Source organism: Urocitellus parryii, chromosome 6 (genome assembly GCF_045843805.1).
Source record: "Urocitellus parryii isolate mUroPar1 chromosome 6, mUroPar1.hap1, whole genome shotgun sequence".
Lineage (NCBI taxonomy): Eukaryota > Metazoa > Chordata > Mammalia > Rodentia > Sciuridae > Urocitellus > Urocitellus parryii.
This window is the reverse complement of record NC_135536.1, coordinates 177,787,345-177,799,337: the sequence shown is the minus strand read 5'-3', so window position 1 is coordinate 177,799,337 and position 11,993 is coordinate 177,787,345. Positions and strand designations below refer to the sequence as shown.

The 11,993-nt window shown below is 41.6% G+C and overlaps 1 protein-coding gene across 4 annotated transcripts in view; it reads right to left on the bottom strand.

The window, feature by feature from the left end:
* Positions 1-23: 23 nt before the first annotated feature.
* The window catches only part of Phf20 (PHD finger protein 20), a 128,416-nt gene continuing 116,446 nt past the window's right edge, over positions 24-11,993 (bottom strand). For all 4 annotated transcript variants that reach the window (XM_026383200.2, XM_026383201.2, XM_077800228.1 and 1 more), the window contains 3 exons: positions 8,925-9,336; positions 7,189-7,372; positions 24-3,506 (listed from right to left, as the gene is read on the bottom strand). In XM_026383200.2, coding sequence (XP_026238985.2) covers positions 3,364-3,506; positions 7,189-7,372; positions 8,925-9,336 — 739 coding nt within the window. In that variant the 3' untranslated portion in view covers positions 24-3,363. The remainder of the gene's footprint in view (positions 3,507-7,188; positions 7,373-8,924; positions 9,337-11,993) is intronic.

Here is an 11,993-nt window from a genome sequence, read left to right as displayed (position 1 = left end):
TTCTGCTGTTAGAGAAAGGAAGCTGGAAGCCCACGAGAATAAAGCCTTTGCTGTTCCCTGGGCTTTCGTTGCCTATTGTGAGATCCTTAAATGTTGGCTAGACCTGGACCATTCCTCCACCTCATCTGTGAAGTTTTTCTTCTGGACTCCCAAGAACCCTCTTGGGTTTCCTTTGTTTGGTGGAAGGCTGTTTGATGAAGATTTCAGCAGTTCCGTTCCTCCTCTGCCTCTTAATGGCTAGAACCTGAGTTTTGTTTCCTACCTGAAAAGATAGATAGGGATACTTCATGGCTGTGGGATTCTGAAGGCAAAATAGCTGAATCTATTAAATGCTCACTTCAGTGGCTACCTCTGTACCTATACAGCTACCAACTTGCTCCACCTGCATTTTGAGCATAAGTTTCCCAAGTTATTTGGCTATTTTCATGTCAAATGTTTTATTTACTGCTTGCCCTTACGGAGAGACTAGGTCTGTTTTGTGAGCCAGGGTTTATGCCATTGGACTTGCTTATTAAAACTGCTTGACTTCCTTGTCAAAATTTAGGCTCCTAATCCCAGCAACTCGGGAGAGGTTGAGGCAGGAAGATGGCAAGTTCAAAGCCAACCTCAGGAACTTAATGAGATCTTGTATAAAAATAAGCATTTGTATATTCTTGGGATTTCTTGGCAGAGTCTGGGTTTGCCTCCTGCAAAACATAGATGTGTTTAAAAGATAAAAGCAGGCTTTATTTAAAAGGTAATGGTTACAAGTAGGGTACGGCCTGTAATCCTAGTAACTTGGGAGCCTGGGGAGGAAGGATCACAAATTCAGGGCCAGACTTGGCAACTTAGACCCTCAGCAAGGTAGAGAATCTGTCTCAAAAAAGCTGGGGATGTAGCTCAGTGGTAAAGCACCCTTGGGTTCAATCCCCAGTACTGCAAAGAAAAAAGTTACAGAAGATTAGATAATACATATTAAAAAGTAAGAAAAAGAACTTTGTAATTCAGTAATATGTGACTGAAACAGCAACAAGAACCTGTTTTATTTTTTTCCAAATACAGATACAGAAGTTTGCATGTCTTTGCAAATATTGCTTCAAAGCAACATTTCTATATACAGCGCCTTCTGTTCTACTAGCGCGTAAACATAGATATGTATCCACAGTGCAATGTTGGCTCATTGAGAATCCACCTTGTATAAACTCATCAATTAAGCAAAATGATTAGTCAAACCAGAACTGTTTTTGTCAAGGCAGTTTTTTATAGGTGGATAGCTTTTCTCAATAGACAAAATTTAGGTAGTGCACATACTTCTAAATGGTAATCAGCAATGTTTGCAAATAACAGTTTCCAGTGCTCCAACTTGGGGTTAATTCACCTTGACCCAGGAATTGGGAATGGAGCCCCTCAACATGGCTTTAAATTAGGGAAGCACACTGAGGTTATCAGAACTTTGGGGAGTCTTCCCTGCTTCCCTAAGAACAAAAGTCACAATGAGTGAAACGGGATTATTTTATAAAACCTAAATGATAAGTCCAGTAATGGCCACTTGACAAAATTAGGATAATTCAGTTTCAACTTCCATCTTTGAACAAGACATTAAATTGACTCTTAAAAATTACAGCTTCCCCAATTGTGATACTCAAATGTAGTTTCAGAAAAAATCAGTAATAATACAACAATCGATATAGCCCCAGTTATGGCTATAGAAAATCATCCTGTTTCTTCCCTTTTCAGATAAACATTACACAAATCTTAAAAATGCAGCTGTCTGATAAATAATCCAGAACACAGATGCCACACAACACTGAGCCATTTCTTCCCACACCAGAAACACCAATGCAGTGTGAAACAGCCTCTTATAGAGGAATTGTGTCAGCTTCCTTACAGATGTTACAGCCACATGGATCAGTTACACAGGTCAACTTGTCCTATATTTTATATCAAATGATGGATAAATCGATAGACAGGGCATTCCTTGAAACATCTTAGGTCCAGAGGCCTGAATTTACGAAGACAATGACCTGTGTCTTAAAGCCCAACCATTCCAACAATTGCTGGAGATACTGTCATTGCTATTGAGATATTGGCTTATACGTTTACATAGTAAATATTTGCAGCATATAACATTACAGATTCATAAACCCATAATTGTGTTAATGGACAGCTGTGCTTTGACTTTTATCTTTAGTGATAAGAAAATCAGTGAATCAGGTCATTCCTCAAAGCAAGGAATGTTTTAACTTTGCCCAATAAAAACAAAACAAAATACAGCAATTACATGTGGAACTGTAACCTGCAAAAGTAACACAAATATTGTTTCAAAAGGTACAAATAGATGAAACTTGGACCTTAAGCAGCATAATCACCTTGATCTCACAGAGTAATATAAACAGGAAATTTAAAGTGTTAAAGTATATTAACAATTCTGAAAATGCCAACTATTGAACATACCTTTCAGGGAAGGAGAAAAGTGGCACATAGAGAATCGGAAGTTTGTTGACCACAATACAAAATAAAGTAATTCCCCAAACCATATTCTTTGTAACAAATCTTTACAGTGGAAGAGTTTGACATTTTGGGAAACTTTTTTTTAAACCTTAAATAGAACTAGGAAGCTGTCTTAATATTAAGAAGTGGATAGAAAATGCTGTCCTTTGGGTTCTAGACCCTGCCTGCTTCAGTTTGGAATTCCTCCTAGATTCTTTTACATCAAGATTCTAGTTCCTTCAGCTGTATGGCCTCTATGAAAAGCCAAAACCCAGCCAACTCTGGGGTGAAACATATAAAACTTGTCCCTGGTACCATAAAGTCATGCAAGAGATGTGGTGAGAAAAGTGAAGAGTCCTAAGGAGAAAGCAGGGCAGTTGAGGCCTCTGCTCCTTCCCAACTTCCGCAGCGTAGTCAAGTCCCAACATTCCCATGAAGCTGGAAAATGAAAATGATACCTGCTGCCTAAACATGCCAGGCAGAAATCAAAAGGTTTGGCATGTGCCCCAACCTGTCAGAAAAGTCAATTAAATAAACTGTAAATTGAATCTACAACTGTTTCCAACAAACTTTTTTGGCTCTCATTCCATTTATCATCAGTGGCACGATTTCAAGTGAAGTTTGTGCAAAAAGACTCTCTTCATTCAATGATGTGCACAGAAGGGAATCCCAAGAGTCTATTTGCTACCTTCTTGGTAGGCTTCCAGATCAGAGTGCCTTGCCCTCCAGCAGCCAAAATGGCCTCTTTGTCCAATGTCTTCACACTCCTGGCCAGATCCCTGAAGTTAGTCGGTGTCACGTGCATTCAGCATGCTAGATTTATTTATTTAAATATGCGAAGCTCCTTCTGCAGGTGCCCCGGATTGTGTCCCCATTAGTCTTGGTTGCCCAATTTCATGTTGAGCAGCAGAGGGCGATCTGCTGCACCTTGCCCAGGTCTGTCAGCAGTTGCTTGATGCAATGCTTGAGCTGTGGAAGCCTGGCCAGTGGCTCTGGGGGCTCCAATTCCCCAGTGTAGTCTAGCCAGCTCTCCAGCACTGTTGGCAGAAGAGAGAGACGAAACCCAGTGAGCCCCCAACACTTGATTTTCAAGAACCTCAGCAAGAGTTTCAGCTCCTTATCTCAGGAGGACAGGGAAGAGGGCCATTTCAGCCAATGTTGCTTCAACACCTGCCCCACAAAGCATTACTCCTGGGACAGAGCTCAAGTGCTTTACAGCAGCATAGTCCAAAAGAACTCTTTGACAATGAAAGTGATCTGTTTCTACTATCCCAAACAGTAGCCACTAGCTATTGTTTTGTTGCTACTAAGCACTTGAAACAAGGCTGGTACAACTGAAAAGCTGAATTTTAAATTTTATTCAATTTTCGGGCTGGGGATGTGGCTCAAGCGGTAGCGCGCTCGCCTGGCATGCGTGCGGCCCAGGTTCTATCCTCCAGCACCACATACAAACAAAGATGTTGTGTCCGCCAATAACTAATAAATAAATAAACATTAAAAAAAATTTTTTTATTCAATTTTAACTAAATGGCCACACATTGCTACTGGCTATTGTGTTAGTGCAGACTATAGAAGGCTTTAAAGGATTCACTGTTCCTAGTGTCACTGCCCACTCTTCCTAAAGTTTTCCAGTGTTGTAAATATCCTGGTATTTTAGCCTCCTGTCAAGAAAGGTGAAAATCTGCCAGGCATGGTGGCACATACCTATAATCTCAGCTACTTCAGAAGCTGAGGCACAAGGATCACATGTTCAAAGCCAGCCTGTGCTCTGAGCAAAAAAATAAGAAGGGCTGGGGATGTGGCTCCTAAGTGCCCCTGGGTTTAATCCCCAGTACCAAAAAAATTTACAGGGATTTGAAAAGGTCAGTTTTTATCACCATCAATTCTAATTTGCTTTGTATTAATTCTTTTTTTAATTATTTTTAGTTGTTAATGGATCTTTATTTTATTTATTTGTATGTGGTGCTGAGAATCGAACCCAGTACCTCATGCATGCTAGGCAAACACTTTACCACTGAGCCACAACCCAGCCCTCATATTTATTCTTGATTGACACATAGTTATTGGTTGCATAAAATACTCTTATTTTCTGTCTTTAAGTATTTACTATAAGATATCTAGGTTCTAATATACTTAATAATTGGTTCAACATCTAAAAAGCTATTTTTCTTAGGAGACAAGGATTTTTCTATAGAAAGATGTTTGCCTTCCCCTTAACAAAACTCTGGCTTTGGTGGAGAGACCTTTAGGAATTCTACATCTTTGTCAAGAGCCACTTAAACCTTCCACTTACACTCTGTGCTTACCCCATCTTGCCTGTAGCCTTTCTAGTCCATGCACCAATCTACACTGAGCACCTTCTGGATTCTGGAGGGCAGAAAGAAGACCCTCCCGATGCCTGTTCCTCAAGCAACCTGTCACTTGTCACACAATCCCCTCCCTTCCTCAAATATGAGCCCTAACTTACCTCTTCATTCTCCTAAATTCTCTGTTCCCTGCAAGTTATTCCTTAGGGATGCTTTCCCCAACTCTCCTTCCGGAATCTGGTCCCTGTATTACAGGTGCTATCACACATTCTTCCTTGAGCACTTACTATGGTATGTAATTACATGTAATGAGATGATATCATTGATATTTGTCTCTTCTAACAAAGTAAAGATATAAAATGACCTGAGGATCTCCCTAAAAAAGGATTCTGATGAATCTTACATATAATGCAAAAGTGTGTTAACTAAATAAAAAGCCTATTTACCTAAATAAAATTGATTTTCTTGCATACTTGGTGCCTCTCAGGGCCTGGAGTGATGAAACACATAAGAACATGTGAGTCTCGATCAGTGGGACACAGTAAAGGTCTGCTGGGAGACCAGAGGGAGCCCAGGCTTATCATCTTGCCACAATGCCCACTTGGTGAGTCCAGGCCTCAAGGAAGATAAGATCTGCATAGGCTCCAACTTCTCCCCTGAGGGTGGTTCCTTTGGCAACAACAGGACATTCATCCTGTCTCCATGGTGCTAAGCTTCCTCTCAGGGACCCAAAGACACTTCTGCCATTCTCTCAAAATCTACAATTTCCAGTCTGGCAATCAATCTTCTTAGTATGGTTTTTACATACAGTAGCATCAACTATAATTTTAAAAACCTAAGAAACATCTTAGAAGTAAAAGAGATATAAGCCTTCCAGATGTGCCCTTGGGCTTGCCTCAGAGGCAGGATGTGAGCTTGAGGATGTGCAGGTCAGTCAGTTGATCTGTCTCTCCACCCACTCTCTCTTCCTTTCTGTTCTCCAACAGGTAAGCCCTTTTCACATTGACCTAGTGCTCTCATCAACCACCAACCAAATCACCCCCTCTCCAGCAGAAAACATCACCACTCCCTTCAAAGTTTGGCAGCAGTTCCAAGAGTTCCAAGAAGGCTTCCTGTCAATATTTTCCAGCCCTGGTGTGGCCTCAATCACATGCAGGTCCTGGTCATTCCTCACCTAACTTGGCATTCTTCTCTGAGTAATATTTCTTGTATGTTTTGTATCCCCCAGTAAAGACATCCTAGCCTGACTATAACCAGAATCTTCAAACTCAACATTTATTTCTTAATTGGGCTCAGTTTTTAAGAAGAAAATAATCTGGAAATAAATAAACAATCAAGAAAGAATTTTATCTTCAAAACCAAAACTGGCAATTTCCTGAGGGTCAAGAGAGACTAAACTTGATCATGTACATAATTCTAAACTCAGTCCATCCAGCCTGTCCATCACCATCAACAACAGAGAGAAATATCCTGGGCTACACAAATGACTCAGCCAATTTCTTAATTCTCTACTAGCTAAAGGGGAGAAGGCTTCATTTTAGAATTTATCAAAGATTGAAATAAAAGGTTTTCAGATTATATCTTTAAACATACTAAAAATTCAAGTCAAAATTTTAATTTCCAGAGAAATGTATTAGTAAAGATTTGCTCAGATTACACATTTCCCAGAAGCAGGATCCAGCTGCTCTTCTGTATATTACCTTTTGTTTGTGTTTTCATGGTAATGGGGGTAGAACTCAGGCCCTCCTTCATGCTAAGCACATGCTGTACCACTAAGCTACACCTCCAGCCCTGCATCCTACCCTTTACAAAAGGGATTGGGCACAAGAAAGAGGGCTTCTGATATTACTGGACTTTACAAGTACCCAATAATGCTATAAGTAAGGCTTGTATATCTTGGGGGTGGTGAGGCTAAAAAGAAGAAGCAATAATATAGATATCCTTGGATAGCCAGATTTTAGTTTTAGTGTGTGTGTGTGTGTGTCTGTCTGTCTGTCTGAGTGTGCATACATGCAGCCAGAGAAGGGGTTGTGTGCACGGATATGGTAGTGGTGGTGTTGAAAAAACCAACTCAAGGGGCTGAGTTGTGGCTCAGTGGCAAAGTGCTTGCCTAGCATGTGTGAGGCACTGGGTTCAATTCTCAGCACCATATATAAATAAATAAATGATCATTGGCAACTAAAAAATACTTTAAAAAAGAAAACAAAAGCAACTCAAGCTGGTGTGATGGCACATGTCTGTAGTCCCAGCTACTCTAAAGGCTGAGGCAGGGATTACTTGAGTCCACAAGTTTAGCCTGGGCACCATAGTGAGACCCCAATTCAAAAGGGAAATTATCAAGAAAACCCAAGAAAGCGGCTCATGGAAGAGAGAGTTCATGTCAATGGGCAGGTAGCCAAGGGAGGAGCCCTACCGTCCAACTCCTTTTCAATGGAATCCATTCTATGAGTGACTTCATCCTGAAGAGACTCCACGTGTGTCAGCAGGTTAAACTGCCACTGGTGCTGAGAGCTCAACAGCCCCTCTCCACCTCTGTCCAACAGCTTCCGAGCAGGGGCTTCCTCTGGTAGGACCTTTTTGGAGACATAGTCTCTCACCTGAGGATGTGATGACAAGTTACTAAGTTGCAAACCTCTGGAAAAACCAGCTGCCATCTGAATACTCCAAACCCCCATCTCCCTTTCCTCCTTCTCATGTGGATACTGAGCAGAAGCCTACCCAATGCACCAATACCACCTCCTTGGGGTGGCCCAGAATATGCTTCCCCCTAGCTAGCTCAATGCCCCGGCCTTAAGTGGGTCGCCCAGGGACCAGGGAGCTTACTAGAGAAGTGTTAATGTGGATGACAGATAGCACATGGGTCAATACATATTTGGAGAATCCTGGCTCTGACTCTTGCTGAATGTGTGGCCTGGTGAGTTACTTCCCCTCTGAGCCTCCAGGCCCTCTCTTCAAAGACAGAGGTAGTAAAACCTACTTTGAAGGCTCATGAGGATCAAACAGGATAAGATATGTAAACACAGTGATGGCTTTAGTAAGCTCACTACTGCCTGAAGAAACCGAAACCCTTGGTTGCCTTGCCAGGTATTTTCTGATTTTGTAATAGAAAGCAGACCTAGTCCTCAGAATTGCAAACATTTTCTGGAGTTTGAAATCTCAACCTTTCATTCATTCAAAATGAAACAAATTCCAGTTAATACTGATTTAGTTCTTACTATGTGAAAAGCAATGTTCTCAGAGCTTTTCACAAACAAATTCCACAATAACTGAGAGGCCCTGTCTGGGGGCCCCATTCTACAAATGAGGAAATAGGATCTCATGAAGGAAGTGAAGTAATCAGAATCACAAAGTGGCCAATACCAGACTTGAAACTGGGTCTGTTTGAAAAGATTGTCCTTACCACACTGTTTAGACACAAACAAGGGCAAAGGATAAATGAGGTGTAATCCCCACCCTGGAAGGCATAGTCTAGGATGCTCCCTCTTGGCAGAATGCAGCACTATACTTAATGCTGATGATGCCAACCCTCCAGACAAAGTCTTTGAAAGCAAGCATGACCAGGGCAGAGAAGTTCTAAAATCACACAAAGCCTCACTGACAATCTAAGGACAGGCACAATGGGACTGGTGAACAGTTAAAGATGAAAACACTGGCAATTACAGGATGACACAAAGGGGTTCCAAAGAGAATGGCTAATATACAAAAGACAGAAGGTTCTTTGGAAAACTATTGAAAGCAGTGAATATTCTGATGAAAGGGATCCTCCTTATGACACAGTGGCAAAGTTAAAAGTCAAAATAAGGATATCACAATTCTATCAAAAACAGTATGCCTTATAACAATTAACAATTATTATTGCTAGGACAATTATGTTTAAAATATATATATAAATTTTTCTTAGTTTCATGTTTTCAAGTTCCAATCAACCCTACTCTCCTGCTATTTCCCACCTCTCCACCTGTCACCTCCACTCACTAGTGCCATTTTGTAAGGTTTCCTGGAACCTATGATCTTTGGACTCTCCTGACTTGATAGCCATTTTAGCAGATCAAAACACAATCTATGACAAGCACATTTAAATATGGTTCTATTAAAAACTTATTCCCACTCAAACACTGAAGGAAGAACAAGTACAAGCAAAGCACATACCTTTGGGGAGCTAGGTTTGGGGTCATTGTCCCTTCTGTTCCTGTCTTGGTCTAGAGGCCAGCCCAGGCGAGGGGAGAGGGAATCGTCACCATTCTCACAAAGGGGGTTAACTGCATCATCAAGGGCAGAGCCCCGTGTCTCTACCACCAGCTTCTGTTCCACAGCAGGGTAATAGGTGCGTGGCTTCTGGTAGCAGTGCTCACTGGTGATATAAGACTCTTCCACAGACCGGGGCAGGGGCAGGGGCAGTGGCAGAGGCTTCTCCACCACTCCATTCAAAGTTCTATAGCTTGAGGCTTCCTCCTTGCTCCTGGCATCCGTGCCATGGATGTGTCTGGACTGAGCTCTGCCCTCCCCTGAGTGCTGTTTCCAAGGCTGGCACCACAGCTGTAGATCGGGATGCTCCCTGCTTCTGTTGGGTGAACATGGAAAGGGCTATGAGGTAAACGGCATGACTGCAGGACTTCTCAGTTCCCAAACACTCTCCCAAGAAGAACAGCTTCCACTTGGGCCATCTGGCCACATGCCACCTTTTTCCAAACAAGAAGGAACATAAATCCTTGGTCCCTTAGGCAACCACTTCCTGAGAACTCCCAGTCTGGACACATGCCACCAGTGAATATGCCTGGACACAGCTGCTGACACAGCTGGGACAACTTCCTCAACCAGACGCATTTCTGCTTCTTCCTTCATTCATTTTTCACACTAGGAATTGAACCCAGAGTTGCTTTACCACTGAGTCGCATCCCTTGTCCTTTTTACTTTTTGAGACAGGGTCTCACTAAGTTGCTGAATCTGGCTTCAAACTTGTAATCCTCCTGCCCTCAGTCTCCCCAACTACTGGGATCACAGGTGTGTGCTCTATTGCCTGGCTCCTGCTTCCTTCTTCAGAAACTGGGCTAGTCATCTGTCTGCAAGCAACTCTGAGTTTTATAAAGTTTTTATAAAGTGAACTGGATGAGTGCAGTAGCATATGTCTGTAATCTCAGCTACTTTACCAAGATCCTGTCTCAAAAAAAAAAAAAAAAAAAAAAAAAAAGCTGGATATGTGGCTCAGTAGTAAAGCATATCTAGGTTCAATCTCCAGTATCAAAAACAAAGCACAAAATAATCCAAAGCAAAAGACCAACGTCTCAGCTCAAAGATGGTCAGAAGAGCTGGGCATGGTGGCACATGCCTGTAATCTCAACTGCTCATGAGGCTAAGGCAGGAAGATCACAAGTCCAAGGCCAGCCTCAGCAATTAAATGAGACCCTGTCTTAAAATAAATTTTTTTTTAAAAAGGACCAGAAATGTAGTTCAGTGATAAGAGTACGCCTGGGTTCAATTTCTAGTACCACAAAAACAAAAAACTAAGTGAATGATGAAGCACTCTGTTGGTGGTCAAGTGCTCTTAATAAACAGTCATAACAATCCTGGCATGAAATGGCACCTGATTACCAAAATACCATCATGACTGGCAACAGGGTGTGTAACTATCATGCTTATATGACCATTAATAATTTAGTTTCAGGCTGGGGTTGTGGCTCAGCAGTAAAGCACTCACCTAGCATGTGTGAGGCCCTGGGTTCCATCCTCAGCACATAAAAATGAAGAAAATAAAGGTACTGTGCCCAACTACAACTAAAAAGTAAATATTAAAAAAAATAATAATTTAGTTTCTTTTTTTCTCCCTGGTATTAGGGATTGAAGTCAGAGTACCTCTACAAATAAGCTATACTCCCAATCACTTTAATTTAAAGATAGACTCATTGAGTTGCCCAGGCTGACCTTGAACTTGGAATCCTCCTGCCTCAACCTCCCTAGTGGCTAAGATTATAGGTGTGTATGAGCACACCCAAATAATGAAGTTTCTAAAATTTTTTCTAAAATCTTCTACTTTCACCATTGTGAAGAGAAAAACTCGGAAGGCTGAGGCAGGAGGATCTCAAGTTCAAAGCCAGCCTCAGCAACAATGAGGCACTAAGCAACTCAGTGAGATCCTGTCTCTAAGTAAAATACAAAATAGGGCTGGGGATGTGGCTCAGTGGTTGAGTACCCCTGAGTTCAATCCCTGGTACCAAAATAAATAAATAAATAAAAAGAACAGAAAATAACACAGTGCATTATGTAAAAATAGGTATTTTGTGAAATTTTAGCTTCAGTTTTATATATGTGATAAAAATTTATTCCACAGAATATATATTTTCTAAAAGTTTAAAAGTCAATATATAAAATTCACCTTTCAATTCTTCTTTACCACCCAGAACCTCCATTACAACTTATGACCATTAAACAAAAGGTAGAAGGGAAGAAAAAAAGGGAGAGGGGAAGAAGATGCTGTGGGAAACAGGGGGATTCTCCAGGACATTCAGTATGGTTAGGATGGTAATAACCTCCAGGGCATAATTATGAACAAGTGAGAGAACACAGAGGTGCTACTTACATGTAGTTCATTCAGAAATGTATTTATGAACATGTGGGGCCTTTCAGGTTATCACAATCCTGAGAGGTATACTAGTCTTTAGTTCACAGAATCCAGAGATACAACATCCTGAAATGGTTGTGCAATCCCACACAAAGAATTGTCTCTGCAGAACTGCCAACAGAGCCTTCCCAGCCCTCAGTGAGAAATACTGAAAGTAGATTGTAACTTAACTCACATATATGGAGACACCCTGGCTCTTACCTGAAGTCTTCCTGCAGAAGTGGAATTGGACATGGACATGGAGATATCGAGCCATGTTGCAGAACCTAAAAATCTAGGGCCTGCTAGATTTTCTCAGCTTTCCCACTCCAGCAATCCCATGACACTCCCATCCACTGGGGAAGGAGAGGAAACAACGGGTATCAAGGCAGCCTGGGTCACTGGGTCACCTCAAGGCAGGATATCAGACCCTGTACCAGAAACCCACCCAAGATTACAGCACACCTCTGAAATCATAGCTACATAGGGGAGATGGAAGTCATTGATAACTTCCAGGTCCACTGACATCTGAAATTCATAAACATGGAGCACATGAGCCACAGTACAGACTTGCCCTTTTAAAAACCACAGAAGTCTTCTGCTACCTCCCTTCTATAATGTTC